The 17,606-nt window shown below is 40.5% G+C and overlaps 1 protein-coding gene across 4 annotated transcripts in view; it reads left to right on the top strand.

The window, feature by feature from the left end:
* The window catches only part of IL1RAP (interleukin 1 receptor accessory protein), a 106,131-nt gene extending 89,650 nt beyond the window's left edge, over positions 1-16,481 (top strand). The window contains exons 5-10 of one of the 4 annotated variants that reach the window (XM_075571041.1): positions 2,631-2,702; positions 3,256-3,385; positions 3,879-4,027; positions 6,043-6,192; positions 6,934-7,077; positions 13,818-16,481. In XM_075571041.1, coding sequence (XP_075427156.1) covers positions 2,631-2,702; positions 3,256-3,385; positions 3,879-4,027; positions 6,043-6,192; positions 6,934-7,077; positions 13,818-14,548 — 1,376 coding nt within the window. In that variant the 3' untranslated portion in view covers positions 14,549-16,481. Of the gene's footprint in view, positions 1-2,630; positions 2,703-3,255; positions 3,386-3,878; positions 4,028-6,042; positions 6,193-6,933; positions 7,078-8,596; positions 10,813-13,817 lie in introns of those variants that run through there. The other 3 variants (XM_075571040.1, XM_075571038.1, XM_075571042.1) reach the window with 3 other exon arrangements.
* The last annotated feature ends 1,125 nt before the right edge of the window (positions 16,482-17,606 follow it).

The following is a 17,606-nucleotide window of genomic DNA, read 5'->3' on the forward strand; positions in this document are numbered from 1 at the left end:
TCACATACTATCACTGCATTGTATCACTATACTATCACTGCATTGTGTCACATACTATCACTGCATTGTATCACATACTATCACTGCATTGTATCACATACTATCACTGCATTGTATCACTATACTATCACTGCATTGTATCACATACTATCACTGCATTGTATCACATACTATCACTGCATTGTATCACATACTATCACTGCATTGTATCACTATACTATCACTGCATTGTGTCACTATACTATCACTGCATTGTGTCACATATTATCACTGCATTGTATCACATACTTTCACTGCATTGTATCACATACTATCACTGCATTGTGTCACTATACTATCACTGCATTGTATCACATACTATCACTGCATTGTGTCACTATACTATCACTGCATTGTGTCACATACTATCACTGCATTGTATCACTATACTATCACTGCATTGTATCACATACTATCACTGCATTGTATCACATACTATCACTGCATTGTGTCACTATACTATCACTGCATTGTATCACATACTATCACTGCATTGTATCACATACTATCACTGCATTGTATCACATATTATCACTGCATTGTATCACATACTATCACTGCATTGTGTCACATACTATCACTGCATTGTATCACATACTATCACTGCATTGTATCACATACTATCACTGCATTGTATCACATACTATCACTGCATTGTATCACATACTATCACTGCATTGTATCACATACTATCACTGCATTGTATCACATACTATCACTGCATTGTGTCACATACTATCACTGCATTGTATCACATACTATCACTGCATTCTATCACATACTATCACTGCATTGTATCACATACTATCACTGCATTGTATCACATACGATCACTGCATTGTATCACATACTATCACTGCATTGTGTCACATACTATCACTGCATTGTATCACTATACTATCACTGCATTGTGTCACATACTATCACTGCATTGTATCACATACTATCACTGCATTGTGTCACATACTATCACTGCATTGTATCACTATACTATCACTGCATTGTATCACATACTATCACTGCATTGTATCACATACTATCACTGCATTGTATCACATACTATCACTGCATTGCATCACATACTATCACTGCATTGTATCACATACTATCACTGCATTGTATCATTATACTATCACTGCATTGTATCACATTCTATCACTGCATTGTATCACATACTATCACTGCATTGTATCACATACTATCACTGCATTGTATCACATACTATCACTGCATTGTGTCACATACTATCACTGCATTGTATCACATACTATCACTGCATTGTATCACTATACTATCACTGCATTGTATCACATACTATCACTGCATTGTATCACATACTATCACTGCATTGTATCACATTCTATCACTGCATTGTATCACATACTATCACTGCATTGTGTCACATACTATCACTGCATTGTATCACATACTATCACTGCATTGTATCACATACTATCACTGCATTGTATCACATACTATCACTGCATTGTGTCACATACTATCACTGCATTGTATCACATACTATCACTGCGTTGTATCACATACTATCACTGCATTGTATCACATACTATCACTGCATTGTATCACATACTATCACTGCATTGTGTTACATACTATCACTGCATTGTATCACATATTATCACTGCATTGTATCATTATACTATCACTGCATTGTATCACTATACTATCACTGCATTGTGTCACTATACTATCACTGCATTGTATCACATACTATCACTGCATTGTATCACTATACTATCACTGCATTGTATCACATACTATCACTGCATTGCATCACATACTATCACTGCATTGTGTCACATACTATCACTGCATTGTATCACATACTATCACTGCATTGTGTCACATACTATCACTGCATTGTGTCACATACTATCACTGCATTGTATCACATACTATCACTGCATTGTATCACTATACTATCACTGCATTGTATCACATACTATCACTGCATTGTGTCACATACTATCACTGCATTGTATCACATACTATCACTGCATTGTGTCACATACTATCACTGCATTGTGTCACATACTATCACTGCATTGTATCACATACTATCACTGCATTGTATCACTATACTATCACTGCATTGTGTCACATACTATCACTGCATTGTATCACATACTAACACGGCATTGTGTCACATACTATCACTGCATTGTAGCACTATACCATCACTGCTTTGGGTCACATACCATCACAGCATTGTGTCACATACCATCACTGCTTTGGGTCACATACTATCACTGCTTTGTGTCACATTGTGTCACATACTATCTGGTTCCTTGCTCTCATCAAAGTGATTTCAACTTTAACTATACAAAGTAAAAAGAATAACTGACAAATGCTCATGTACCCACCATTCAGAGCCAATATATACTGTATACTGTACTTAGTTTTCTCTTGTGACCTCGTTTATCAGTTGCTACGAGTGTTATTTATTTCTAAGATGTTGTTGGTTTGATTTTGGTTACTTTTTACTTGGTCTTTAATTCTCCACATTAATACTATACAACTTTACAGTTAAACACAAGCCCCCATAACCAGAGAATTGTGTCCTTTTGCAGGTGCTCCTGAAGATGAAAAACCCCCAACGATCGTAATTCCAAGCGATAAAACAACGTATGAGTTTGCAGCTGGTAAATAGTTCTATGTGTGTTTAACCCAAGCATGTGAGTTATTAATGAAGAGAACCCTGAGTGATAGGAGAGTAGGAATGAATGAGTAGGAATGAAACCTGGAGTATTTACAGCATTACGATAAGCTGAGGGAAATCCATCGACTACAGTTGGTCTCCATTTAAGTCTGATCTTCTCTAAGGCCGCGTCCTCAGCAGCTGCGACGGCGTGAGCGGCGCACACAAGGTACGGCCCTACATGGGGGCCGGCTCCAGTAGCTGCATGCGTGCCCCGGCGCGATGCACATCCACATTTAGCGCTGCCGACGTCACAGCGGCGGTTCAGCCAATGAGGATGAACCAGCCGCGTGATGTCACGACCGCGCTCCCACCATGCCTCCCCATTGCGCGCTGCCTGGAGTCCACCAGATCATGCTGCTGCCGGGAACGAGCGCCGCCAGGCACCACATCACGCGCACACTGGGGGGCCTTAGCTTTTGCGTCGCTGAATAGTCAACATCATTAAGTGCTGGTAATGGGTTTTTATTAATGTTGATTACTAATGTTTTATTTAGGGGAAGATCTCCATCTCTCCTGCCAAGTTGAGTTTTCTTTTGTGAAGGGTTCTCGTAATGATATTTGGTGGACAGTCGATGGAAAGAATGCAGAGGAAAATACTGATCCAAAAATGAATGTCACCACAAGGTAATAGTCTTTTGCAGAATGCAGATCTGTTCTTGCTCTGGTTTGCTTCAAGGTTAAGAGAAAGATTGAACATGTATGTACCCTAAATATCCCCGTAGATAAAGAGAGGCACAGAAATGGTTAAGTCTATAACGTTGGCTGCCTGTCTACCAACATAGCACGCCTGGCACATGCATGCTCTACATGTGTGGGCAGGACATATACAGACATAGTTCAAACATTGCAGCACCGGTAATACTAGTCGGAGGAAGATGCATTTCAGTGGGGTTACAAGAAGGTGGTGGAGAGTCTGGTATAGAAAAGGTGAAAATATAAGTTGAAATCTCTGGAATCGAAGTTTTACTCTGAGCTTTAACCCTTTTGTCCTTGGGAAATCCTGCAACCATATGTTCTGTTTATAACCTGGAGCTAGATGTTAAAAGGAAAGTGGGTTTGGGTCTGCTTCTCTATCGGATGCAGTGACAAGTAACGTGTCTTCCAATTACTTTCTTAGTGTGATAGATGACATTGCCGGAGCGAAGACCATACGGAAAGATCTGAGTATACAACACATCACTGCTGAGCAGCTAATGCAGAACTATACCTGCTCAGCAAGAAACCGCTTAGGGGCACTCTCCCAGCAGGCACGCGTCAAGCTGAAAGGTAACAGCAATGACATAAAACATGCTCTTTTCTGCCATAAGTGGCCAATATCACATTGTCCTGTACTGGTCAGCGAGGACCAGGCTGACCGCTGCTTTCTTTTATCTTTGTGTGTTCCCATATCCCAGAGGTGCTCAACTCCAGTTCTCAAGCCCCGCCGCCCTCCCCAACAGGTCAGGTTTTCAGGATATCCCTGCTGCGACTGAGCCTCTGATTGAGCCACCTGTGCTGAAGCAGGGATACCCTGAAAACCTGACCTGTTGGGAAGGTGGAGGGGGGGAGTGCTTGAGGACTGTTGAGCCCCTGCTTTATCCAGTCCTTTTTGCATAAGAGATATTTTGTATTTCATAATTGGCCCAATGTATGTGAAGCCGATCTAACCCTGCAGTAACCTTATTATGTGACATCACTTTAAATATGGGTAAAGGGCTATTTGTAAATAAATATCCCTGTGTCCAGTTCCATAAAAGATTCATCCCGAGTGGGAAGGGCTCTTTAAATTATCATCAAAAGGTTTCAGCTACACTAATGTTTTAAGAGCAGATAGACCTTTAAGTAGAAAAAAGTGCAAGTTTGTACACAATGCTTTCAGGATCCACAGCCAAAAGGAGATCAATAAATAGTTTTATGCAGTCGTCAAATTCCTACCTGTTTATTTTCATGCTGTCTGTCTACAAAGCAATGTATTTGTATTTTTTACAAGTTAGGATGAGTGTTTGAAATGGCTACTGTTTCATTTATTAAAAAACTATTTTGGGGGCCCTGGGATGCATAATATATAATATATAATGTGTAATGATCATTTCTTAAACGTCAATGCGTCACCATACGTTTCTGCCCACCTATTGTTCCCTAACAGTTTCACTGGGATTGTGCCTCTATATTCCTGCACACGTCTGAAGTGCCTTTTTGCACTGTCCTTTTTACTTTGATTATCTTCTAAATGAACTGCAGCGCCCAAACTTTGAGCTGCTCTGTCCTGTGTCTCGTGCATACATCCCTGCTAAACCACAGCCAGTCAATATGATAAAAGAGCACAGGTCTGATCAGTATTCTAGCATTTGTGTTCACTTGACATGGTTCGACCTTTTCCCCATTATCGCTCTTTATATAAATGTCGGTGTGAACTCTTGTTGCCCTTTCACTACAAAACTTTGCTGGTCAATTTCCTATTTAAAAGCCAAGCAATCTCCAGAGGAACTCGGTTCTTTAAATTGCCTGTTGGTTTTTTTTTCCATGGTCCTCATCATGACAAAATCAGTTCTTCTCCGTGATCATGAGTTGGGAGAAGGGAATCAAAGTTTTACTACACTGCAGAAATAATTCTAGTTTCGGAGCAACATTCCTGACCGTAAAACTAATTTGGTACTTTCAATTACAGATCAGTGTATTCATTTTTCCCATAGTACAAATCTGGAATAAACTTTGCTGTACAGTATGTGTTAGTAGTATCTTGCTGCAGAGGTTTTGCACTGTAATCACTTTAGTACTAGTACAGTTGCCAGACGCCCTGTATATACGGGATTGTCCCTTATTCCATTGACTTGTCTCTGAAAGGTCTGTCGGGAAGCATAATGCATCATTGCCCCATATTAGATGTCAAATTACTAAGATTATTAATATAACAAAGTTAGGTCACTGCCTGACCATCTCCTAGAACCCAGACCCGCACCCCTTTAGCCGTTACTTTTTCTCCGACCGCTAATTGTTAGGTCAGCACGCGTCTTTCCCCGCCCAGCCAAGCGCAGAGGATAAAAACCAGAGAATATAGTGTCACGCGGGAGATACCGCTCCGCCCCAAGCGTTTGCAAATCATTCATCGCTCATTGTGATGTCACACTTTCATACCGGATTACTATAAGACGGAAATGTGGCCGCCCTGGTTACTAGTAACTTTTGGTAAAATTCCTATGCGCTCGTTGTAGTAGCTGCTGTTATTTGCAATGTGTAACTGATCATTAATAATTTTATAATAATGCAACGTTACTGAAAATTATGTTTTTCTTTACATATAGTTGGCACTCCGAGGTACATCACTGAGCTGGCGTGTGGTTTCGGAGTGACCGTCTTCCTTGTTGTGTGCCTCATCGTTGTGTATCATGTGTACTGGCTGGAAATGGTGCTTTTCTATCGCGCCCACTTTGGCACAGATGAAACTATCGGGGGTAAATGTTGTTCATTTAACACACAGTACGAGAGTTGGGCTGGTCTTGAAGCTGCAAATTCACAAAGAAGTCAAAGCAAAGCAGAACTGAAACATTGGTTATTACAATTGTAGCAACAAGAAGAAAACCTGATCCTTACAATCTTTGCAGCTCACGTTAGATGCGTAATCTTGACTAATAAGTACAATAAATTCTGCAAGATAATGTGTATCCTCAACAGAGGTTTTTCTGTAAGAAAGGAGTTTGGGAAGGGAAAAAAGCAGTGAGTAATCTAACTCAGGGGTTCTCAACTTCAGTCCTCAAGACCCCCAACAGGTCAGGTTTTAAGGATAGCCCTGTGTGAAGCAGGGACTGATTAAGCCACCTGTCCTGCAGCTAGGATATCCTTAATACCTGACCTGTTGGGGGTCTTGAGGACTAAAGTTGAGCCCCCCTAATCTAACTGTATGATCCCATAATGCCACCTGATAGGGCAGAAGGAGTAGCTCAGTGCTTATTTCACTGCCTTTGAAACGGGTTACCCAGTTCAAATCCCAGTGTCGGCTCTTCGTGGGAAATTCACTATGGATTAGGGACTCATTGTGCCTGTAAATAGGAGGAAGAAATATGTACTCATTCACATCAGGTAGAAAGGAGGTCTGTGAGGTATCTGCCGGCAGCCTAGAAGAGGGTGGTCTTGCCATATTTGCAAAGGATGGATCACATTTTGCACCTCTGTAATTCTCTTGTATTGTCTGACAGATGGCAAGGAATACGATGTGTATGTATCCTACGCAAGGAATGCAGAGGAAGAAGAATTTGTTCTGGTGACACTGCGGGGAGTCCTAGAAAATGAATTTGGATACAAACTGTGCATCTTTGACAGGGACAGCTTGCCTGGGGGAAGTAAGTAGTCATATGTTTCCATTGCTATCTCCCCCCCCCCCCCCCCCTCTGCTTATTCAGCACTCGGCTTGTTGTTCTGAGGAGTTTCCTGATGAGTTTTGTGCCTCCATTTATTGAAATAATATCTTTGGAAAGGAAGCCATGCAAGAAAATCACTAAAATGGCATAACATGGTTCACAACCGGATATACAGTTGAACCCGGTTATAGTGCAATCCGCTACAACGCGGATCCACTTATAACATGGTCTGAGCGTGACTCCCGATTTAAAAACATCTCTAAGGTGTATTTTTTTTAAATTATATAACATTCAATGCTTTATTGCTAACGGACACACACGGAGACACATACATATACACACTCCCCCCCCCTCTCCCCTACACCATACGGGAGTTTAACCCCTGGTACATCATAAGCTAGTGTGATTCTCTAACTGCTACACCACAGGGTTGGTGTGATGAATCGGACGCTATAAACAAACTTAACATCTACTGCACAGTGCAGTACTGCAGTAAGTTTGTTTATAGAGTAAAATTCATCACACAACCCTGTGGTGTAGCAGTTAGACAACTGCACTAGCATATGAAAGATCATGGGTTCAATTCTTGCATGTGTATTACATCAAATAATAATTTATAAATTCACAGTTGGGCTGTCATTGGTCAGAGAAGGGTCATGTGACCCTCCTCTGCGCTTGAAAGTCAAATTGAACTGTCTACCCAAGCTTGGGACAGCGTACGTAAGCACTGCGCACACAGCCTGATGAAGCAAGGAGAAGAGAGAGCTGCAGATGCCGAATAAGTCCTCGCAGAACCCCTGATCGTGGTAGAGATCCCGGTTATAACGCGGTCTCATTATGTGGACCCCGAGCACCATTATAACGGGATTTTCAGCTCTATAACAAGTCATGGCGTGTATAACAGAGCATGATGTAAGCTGGACATAGAACATGAATACAAGCACTTGATCACAAAAAGGCAGACAAAGCATTTATTTTTAATCTAGATTATGCTGGAGGGTCTTTCAACACATTGAGCCTATTCTTTGTAAGGACTTGCTTATATTTTTAGTTGTATGTACAGTCCATGCAGAGGCGGCCATATGGTGTATTTTCGCAGCGCTACTATATTGCAGCAGTTTTGAAAGAAAAAAATATATTTATCTAGACTTGTATATGACTGATTTCCAGTTCAAGAAATGGAAATATACCAGTTTGTATATCAAGCAAAATATGCCTTTTCATGGGGTAAGATTATTGTTGTACAACCATCGTAGAATTTATCAAAAATATATATATACACTTTTTTTTTTTTCTAAACACCCATAAGATGTTATATACAACAATGGGAATTTGTATAGTATCTGCCAATTAGATTCTTGATCAGTATGAATTCTGCTGTATCTTTGGAAAAAGGTCCGCTGGGTCATTTTATATTGGGTATCAGTTTTGATATGCTGCCACATAGTAGCAGAATGATGCACTATACACATTCACTAACGTCTTGCTTTTCTCTTCCCAGTTATTACAGATGAGACACTGAGCTTCATTAAGAAAAGCCGACGTCTGCTTGTTCTGATTAGTCCCAGTTATGTCCTCCAGGGGACACAAGCCCTCTTGGAGTTAAAAGCTGGCCTGGAAAACATGGCCTCCCAGGGCAGCATCCGTGTTATTTTAGTTCAGTATAAGGCCATTAAAAGTAGAGAGAAGGTGAAGGAACTGAAGCGGGCTCAGGCAGTGCTCAGTGTGATTAAGTGGAAAGGAGAGAAATCCAGGTTCCCTGGTGGCAGATTTTGGAAACAGCTGCATGTGGCTCTGCCTGTGAAGCATTCTTGTCCAACCTCTGCAAGAACAAATGGTACTGCTCATGTGGAACTTTACCCCATAAAAGCCCACGTTTGATAGGGTATGAAAAACAGTCAGTCCCAAGATCTTGAAAGGGAGGAAGCACGTTAATATAAGCTGATAGTGATAGTTTTACCTACTTTGTATTCATAGGTTCCTAGCAGTTAATAGGGGAAATCCTAGAACTCCTAATCCTGCGTTACACTGTAAGGCAGCTGAGACAAACATTACTAGGTTAATACACATCAGGATTGTAGCTTATGAAAAATGGAAAGCAAATATCACATGATGGGCATTAAAGATGTCCGTGAATGGGAGAGAGATGGATGTTTAGGAGCGTGGAACAAAGGCAGATGTTGCAGGTTTAATTGAACCAATATGAAAGCTGTTTGTGTTGTGGCACAGAAGCTTTTGAGGTTAAAATAGTATTTTTCAGAGAAGGGGACTTCTCTTTGTACTGTGTATAATGGTATTTAGGAACAATGGGCATTTTATAAGGTTACTTAATGCAAAGCAAGACAGAATGGGTCCGCACCAAAGCTTGAGAACACATTAAAAGATACAGAGAGCGGACTAGAGATGGACAATGCTACGGCCAAAGTTCTAATTTGATGCAAAAAAATTGTATTTCATTTTTGAACATTAAAGTTCGGATATAGTGAAACCTCAAAACAAAAGTTTGAGGTGTTAATGAAATTTCATGTTTTTCAGTTTAAAATTTCGCCCAAACGTTGAGTGATTTTTCTTACTGTTTCAATCCCCATTTTATAACCGATCAGTCGTGATAATGCACTGCAGCTCACTAAAGCAGTGTTCATGTTCTGACCGCACAGCGGCTGCAGTCAGTAAAGCGCCGGTCCGTAGTGCTGACCACCCTGATTTCCTAGAAGCCCCTTTGCTTGGGTGAATTAGAAAGAAGTAACTGGCGGATGCTGTGTCCTGAGACACATGGTCCCAGAGACGGTCGGGATCCGCTTCCATCCATGTGATTTACCAATGAAGGTGCTTAAAGCTTAAATGAAAGATATCAATGAACCCAGGCATCCAAAAGGGCTTCAAATGAATAAAAAATACCAGCGTTCCCTGGACAGTGAAATGCATATACATATCAAACTGCTGTGAAATATACACCAGGACCCGTGTTTGTATATTATTTTTATAATAATTTATATTCTTGTTGCCTTATTTTCAAAGGAGACTTTGTATTCAGATGATGTTACATATGAAACTCTTCACTATTGTGAGAGTACAAGGAACACAAGCCATAATTTAGGCAGCCCTCTGCTTGTTCACTAGAAGAATTCACTGGCGTGTGTCTGGTACAAATATCAAATGAATCGGTGCTTTTTGATTGTGGTGACATTTATTTTATAGTATTTAAAAAAAAAATAGAATTACACTAATTTCTTTCAAATATGTTCCCACTCACCAACTCTAAATGCGTATGAGGTCCAAAGTATATTACAGAGGGGCTGTGCACTTATTAAAATATCTCCGAAACCATATTTTGCACATGAAATGAATACACAGCTGTAAATCAAACAAGGACATACTTGAAAACGTTACTTTCTGGTGAAACATTTTATAAATAAATAAAGTTTGTCCCAGACTCTGTATCAGCAAACAGGTTCCGGCTGTTGCATTAAAAAGATTGTGTAGCCAGGTCCAGATTAAGGAACTCCACAGCCAGTAAACCACATAATGATTGCTGTCTCCTTGTTTGGCTCCATCAGTTTATAAACTTGTTTCCTAGTTCGGATCGAGCAGCTGAATGTATCATTCCAAGCTGCTTATTTTAACTTTTTCTTTTACCACTTTCATTTTTTTATGTTCTTATAACTTTGTGTTTGTTAAATGTTTCCATACGTTTTGTTAATAAAACCATAATTTTGAGTTTGTTGTCATGGCCATTTTTCTTTTTTTCCGTTTAGTTTATTGTTACTGATTATTGTCCTGGAAAATGAGTTGATAATCGTCCTTGAAAGGTGTAATTATATTCTTTAGTGCTGCAACTTCCTGTAATTAAATTTAAAGCTGAAGAAAAATAAATATCCCACGTGTTTTTTTTTTTTTTAATAAATCCGTTCTGTACTATGAGAAAACGCTTTTTTTTTTAAAAAACAACAATTCCGAATTACATTTTTAATGTATTATGATGTAACAAGCATTTTTTGTTTCTATAGCAACCATTTACAAAGTCACTTCCTCTTCTGAAACAGGCTCTGACGCACCTTTTTGAGGCCTGCCCTCCCTCTAGCAGTGCCCCAATTGATACTACCTGGTCACATGATCTTCCCCACAGAACTTTGCATCTTTGGCCCTCTTCTGCTGCACTGACAGCCATTTAGTGAACCCCCCGAGCCGAATCTTCTCCGATCAATCGGTAACTTAGCTAATTACTTATCATTGTATGGATTGTATTGATGCGCATATTAAAGGGAAAAACTAAAAAAGTCAGCTTGGACGCTGCTTTGAAGTGCATTGTACAAACCACAGATTACGTTTAATGTTGCTGCGCAGGGATATACAAGTCTGAAAAAGGAGAAAATACGTGATTTAGTTATTTTGCTGTCAACGCCTTTTGGAATCTACGACTGTCATTTTCATTTTGCATATCTTGCCGTCAATGTATGAAAGGCTTTGCTGGAGTCTTTGCCTTGTGTGCAAGTCTGCAGCTTGGGTTGTATCAATAGGAGGAGCCCACAGTGCACCAAAACTGCTTTGGTACAGAGGTGTGCAAACTTCTGTTTCTGCTCTCCCACAGTGCTTGCGTGCCCCCCCCTTACCTTTGTTGTGACGTCATTGCATTACCATGGCAACAGGCGGCAAATAACGCCACAGTCACGTCACATGACCCCGCGGCGCCATTTGATGCCGCGTTGCCATGACGATGCGTCGCCAGAAGCCGGCTGAATCATGGTAAGTGAGTTGCAGAGGCTTCATGCGATCCCCCGGCATTTAATTTAAATGCCTTAGGGAAGAGCGCAGCGTCTCTGCAACCGCCACGCCCCCCCGTTTGCGCACCCCTGCCTTAGTAGATAGACGCATAACTGAGTCCAGGTTGGTCCATACGACAGTGCTCCTGCATTGTGGGACTGTACTGTTATTTCCATTCGACATCACAAAGGAACTAGTGCACAGTATAGGCTGATGATCAGGCCAGGATTGAGGACAGTTTGGACATGCAGTAATTGAGCGTGGTAACTGTATCCCAGTTACTGTGTGCTGTTTTATTGGCTTTTTGATGTCACCACATAACCAAATGTCTGTTGTCCCTGCAGTAACACTGTAATCAGGCCTAGAGGCAACTTCTATATAAACTAAAGTTGGGGGTTGGGCCATTTTGTGACAAATAGCCTTGTTGACTTGCATAGGCATTTTTCAAATGAAAACTTTCCAAATAGCCGTGTTGCCGTATATAGATCTACTGTACCCACTTAGATGGATAAAAGCTTTATATATTGATCTATTTCTCCTTTAAAATTGTTGGTCACCTGGAGGCACTGTACCTTTTTAAAATGCTGGATCTGCAGTCCCAGAATACTCTGTTACTCCACAAGCAAATATCTCCAGTTTTATGCAAGTCTAATCATAAAGAATCAATTTCAATTTCTGGTTAAGACGAATGTCGGGAGAATATGTTATCTTGTGTGCAGAGGCGCCTGCCACACTGAATTTGAATCAAGATTGGAGATTAGAATACAATGAAGCGGAATTAAATATGTAAAGCTCAGAACAAACCAGTCCCATTTGGCCAACAGTATTGAATATGCATATACACATCAATATTCAGTGAAAGGGAAACAATTAGGCAGAGAGAGGCAATGAATAAGATTAATGATGTCCCTACCTTGCACTTTACTAGTGCTACACTGTAAAATTATATATTCCATAGCTGTTTTTTTTTTTTACCTTTAAACTCCATTAACTTCCTTATTCACCCAAAGGATATCCTCCATCCATCCTTTTATGGAGCCATTAGCCTTAGCAAAGTTTACTAGCATCTGGGCATCGCGTTATCATGTAATTTGTGAAGTGGTGTATCATGAAAACCATTTTTGTGTAGTACACTGGAGGATAGGTCACTAAAAAGTGCTTAATATTTGCAAAGTGATTTCAGAGTGTACCTTCTAAACGTTCCAGGAATATTCATGAGAAACTATTTCAGATTCAAACTGTGAACTAATATTGCAGTAAGATGCGTTGTACACTTCATTATTTCCCAGCTCTTATGCTTGTGATTACTTTGTCTGGCGCGTTTTGGTGCTTGGTTGATCACGCTTAATTAGAAGAGCAGCATTTTCCGGGCATGTTTAGATTGAGGTTATAACCTGTGACAACGTTTGCGTGAATTAATGCTGATGGTGGTAAATTTTACATTAAGGGGAAAGTCTTCTATCTTCTGATAATGTGTATTAATATCTGTATGTAATTCGTTTTTTAACTAGAACTTTAAACTGTACATTGAAATTTAAACACTTCTATTTTTGAGCGTCTATTTTGGAGTCCTTAAGATTCCTTTTCATGTGATAGTATTTATGCTACCGAATGTAGAGAGGTGGATAGAGAATAAAACTCGTTACTAATCTTTTTCCAGGACAGATCATACACACCCTACTACAGTACTTGCAGCTGCCGGGTAAATAATGGGGTGAAATGGACAATACAGCCCAGTAATTAAATCTCTGTACTTGTCACTTTTATCTGTCCTTTTTCACCTTTGCAGTTTACAGTATCATTTTATTTCTGTCTCCTGACTTCAAGTCCACCTGTCACAATGAAACTTTCCTTGGGCTTGAAGGCCTGGCATGAATTTGCTTTGGTTTCCTAACTTTTTTCTCTCTGCCTCCCTATTTCATTTCATCTTTCCCCACCATGCTTCCTTTTGCACCCTCTAGATACAATGGAAGCAGTGTTTGATTTCATTCAAAGAAGTCGAAGAATGATTGTTATCCTGAGCCCTGATTATCTGACAGATAAAAGCATTAGCATGCTGGAGTTTAAACTAGGCATGGTATGCCAGAATGCCATCTGCACCAGTCTTATCATTGTGGAATACAAATCCCTTCAAGGAACACACAGCACCATTTCCAAACTCAAGGAGACTATCCCCTTTGTGCGGTGGGAAGGAGAAAGTTCCAGACGAAATAGCTCCAAGTTTTGGAAAGCTTTGAGATTGGCATTGCCCTTACGCAGTTTAACTATAACTACTAGGTCAAGCTGGAACGAGAGCTGTTCTTCCCAGTCGGATCTCAGCCTGGACCAGATCCAGAAGAAGAAGAGGCGGTTAAAAGGCACAATGGCCACACCGTCGTCAAAGGCCAATCCCAAAGATAAAAATATGGCAGCGGGTACAGAAAAAGCTAAAAATGGGCCGAAGGGTGCCAAGGCGTGCCAGTGCTGTGTGACATACTGTGACAGTGAGCATAGACTCCGGAGTAAGTGCCGGGCAGGTGCAAAGCCCAAGTGGGAAACACGTTTGTGCAAACCAGCCACCTATGGAAATAAAACGCATTGGGTTCAAAATGGCATTACCCAGCAGGCTCCAGCAACACCGCCAGTTACAGCTTTCACTCTCCAGCAATATACAGATTTATCCAACAATAACAGTGACTTCTATGTTCTTTAACAAAAGTCGCATAATGCGAAAATACTTCCACATTTATTGCTGTTGTGAGACAGTTTAGTTATTGGACAGATGGGTGGGGCCTGAAATAAAAAGCCCTGAACGGCAAGGGTCAAACATGCCCCCATCTCACCATGTCAGGAACTGGACAGGAACCGTACCATACGGAACAATGAACTCAAAATAATCAACACAATCTTTTAAAAAAAATGATGATGCTGATGAATTTTGAACAAGTTCTTCATATTTGAATGGTTGCAGAATGAGCGGAAACCCCTTTGTTGTTGAGTTGCTGTATCTCGTGTTCTCCTTTTTGCACATTATGTTACTCTAAGCCTGCTTGGCTACGATGTGGGATATAATTTATAATTTTCTAACCAAACAATGCATTCCTGGTTGTACACTGTGGACTTTGATATGATTCAGGGTTTTCTCTGCTGACATCCAGCTATCCAAGATACTTCCTCCATTGCAACCTGTTACAGTGTAAGGTCTAATAAAATGATAAACACTCTGATCACACTTACCAACCTCTAACAATTGTAAAGAACATACATGTAATAGTACCTTATCAACATAACACAATCTGTCAATAATACGGTAAAAGTGATAGGCACATTGGCTGATTGGGGTCTTTGAAGAAAGATTTAATCTCAAGCAAACCAACATGGTGCAAGTCAGAGTTGTACTGTCTTAGGTTCTGTACACAGACATGGAGTGTAACATAAAACAATGGTCAATAATAACCTTTCAAATGCAAAATAAACGAGCTGCAGTTACTGTTATTATTATTCTTTATTTTAGTATATGAAACCGTTTCCAGCTCTTTACAGAACAAGATACAGCTTGTGTTACACAGGTGTACAGCCACACTATAAGAGGAAGTGCCCCATTGTCCTGTCTGTGGGAGAGCGGCACATACAGCCACTTATACAGTAACAGCCTGGGGTAAAAGTGCAGCTCCGCCAACTAGACAGAAAAACATGACTATGATCCAGTCACATAATGCGTGTAGTGAGTACCTACCATATGCTTAAGACTAAACTCATTAAGGAGGGAAGTTTGTATCTTTGCTTTGTGAATCTAATGCTGAAGTTCCCAGCTCCAGTCCCCAAGAACCCCCAACAGGTCACATTTTCAAGATATCCCTGTTTCAGCACATGTGGCTCAATTACAATGATTGAGCCACCTGTGCACAAACAGGGATATCCTTAAAACCTGATGGGATCTGGAGATAGGGATCTTGGCGTTGGGGAATAGCAGTAGCTCATGGCCCAGATATTCAAAATCTTAGGATATATATATCTTTTTTAGGACATACCATACTTATAAATCATTTATTCATTTATTAGGTTGGAAATAGCATTTGTCTCACTGTACATGACATTTCTATGTGATGTGTAGCTATTAAATACATTACTTAGTTTTTTAGTCATTTGTGGAGAGAAGCTGAATAAAAGTAAATCACAACAAAATAGACACTTTTTGGTAACGTATTTATACTATTTATTTAAGGGTGCTTTAAAAATGGCGGTGCTGACTCACGGAGCTGCTTTTCAGCTGTGACGTGTTATTGGTTTGTTGAGTCCTGTTGATTGGCTGGAGTTATTTGAGACTGTGATTGGTTGATTGGAGCCGCTCTGTTTTGTGGGGCTTGGCAAATCTTTGGGTATAACACTTTATGCATATAAAGGTCTTCTAGTACCTTTTGAATTGCTTTAATGTCCAAATCTTTTTTATCTGGAGATTGGTGTGTGCCGGTATTGTAATAATGTGTCTCTTAGTCTTTTCTTCATTTACTTTGATTACAGTTTTTTTCATACATTTTTGCTGAGTTTGTTCAATGACGTCTTTTGAAACATTCAATTTCTGCTGCAGTTTAATGGCCCTCTGTTAATTGCTGGACTAATTATAATGTAGTGCAGGGCCCACAAGAAAGCAGAACTCTTTACATTTACCAGGGTTTTTGTTTACATAATAAAGTATTTTTATATTTTTTTAAATTGCTTTTATAATTAAGAATTAGCGCTGTTAATTAATCAGACAGTGAGGATGTGCATGTGTTCTAGCTGCTGGGAAGTCTCTGGTGTGTGCTGGATAAACATGAGCAAGCAGTTTGCTCCCATTGATGTTGAGAATGTGACACACAAATTCCCCTGGAGGATTCTTTGCTGGAGTAATTGTACCAGCCTGAAACTCACACTTGTCTCTGAGGCTTTTATATACTGAAAACCATGTTTGCTCACTAAACCTGATTCTGCAATTCCATTTAATCCTGTACACACGGGCCGTCCGTCTCCACGGATAGTGATGGAAACGGTTCCCCTTTTCCCTATGTTATGACATGCCATGTAGCTGGATGCTGCTTATTCCTGCTGCAGAAACCGCACTAGTACAGGAGGTAGGAAGCTGAATTCCACCTCGTTACAAGCTCCTTGCTTGAGATAAAGGCAAATCGTGGATCAATTGCAACATTCATTGTTCTGTATGATATAGCAGAATGACTGACCACAGGCCCTGCAGGCCACTCCTCTACAGTCCGGTCATTGTTCTGCATGCTGTAGCAGAATGACTGACCACAGGCCCTGCAGGCCACTCCTGTACAGTCCGGTCATTGTTCTTTATGATATAACAGAATGACTGACCACAGGTCCTGCAGGCCACTCCTGTACAGTCCGGTCATTGTTCTGTATGATATAGCAGAATGACTGACCACAGGTCCTTTAGGCTACTCCTGTACAGTCCGGTCATTGTTCTGCATGCTGTTGCAGAATGACTGACCACAGGTCCTTCAGGCTACTCCTGTACAGTCCGGTCATTGTTCTGCATGCTGTAGCAGAATGACTGACCACAGGTCCTTCAGGCTACTCCTGTACAGTCCGGTCATTGTTCTGCATGCTGTAGCAGAATGACTGACCACAGGTCCTGCAGGCCTCTCCTGTACAGTCCTGTAATCTTTAAGAAATCAGGTTGATGGTGTGCCCAAAATCTAGTATGTGTTGATAGTCATCAAGTTGGAGTGGCACATACAATGTTGGTGCCATTATCAGAGACCGTTAAA

This window comes from Ascaphus truei, chromosome 14, assembly GCF_040206685.1.
Source record: "Ascaphus truei isolate aAscTru1 chromosome 14, aAscTru1.hap1, whole genome shotgun sequence".
NCBI classification, from domain to species: domain Eukaryota; kingdom Metazoa; phylum Chordata; class Amphibia; order Anura; family Ascaphidae; genus Ascaphus; species Ascaphus truei.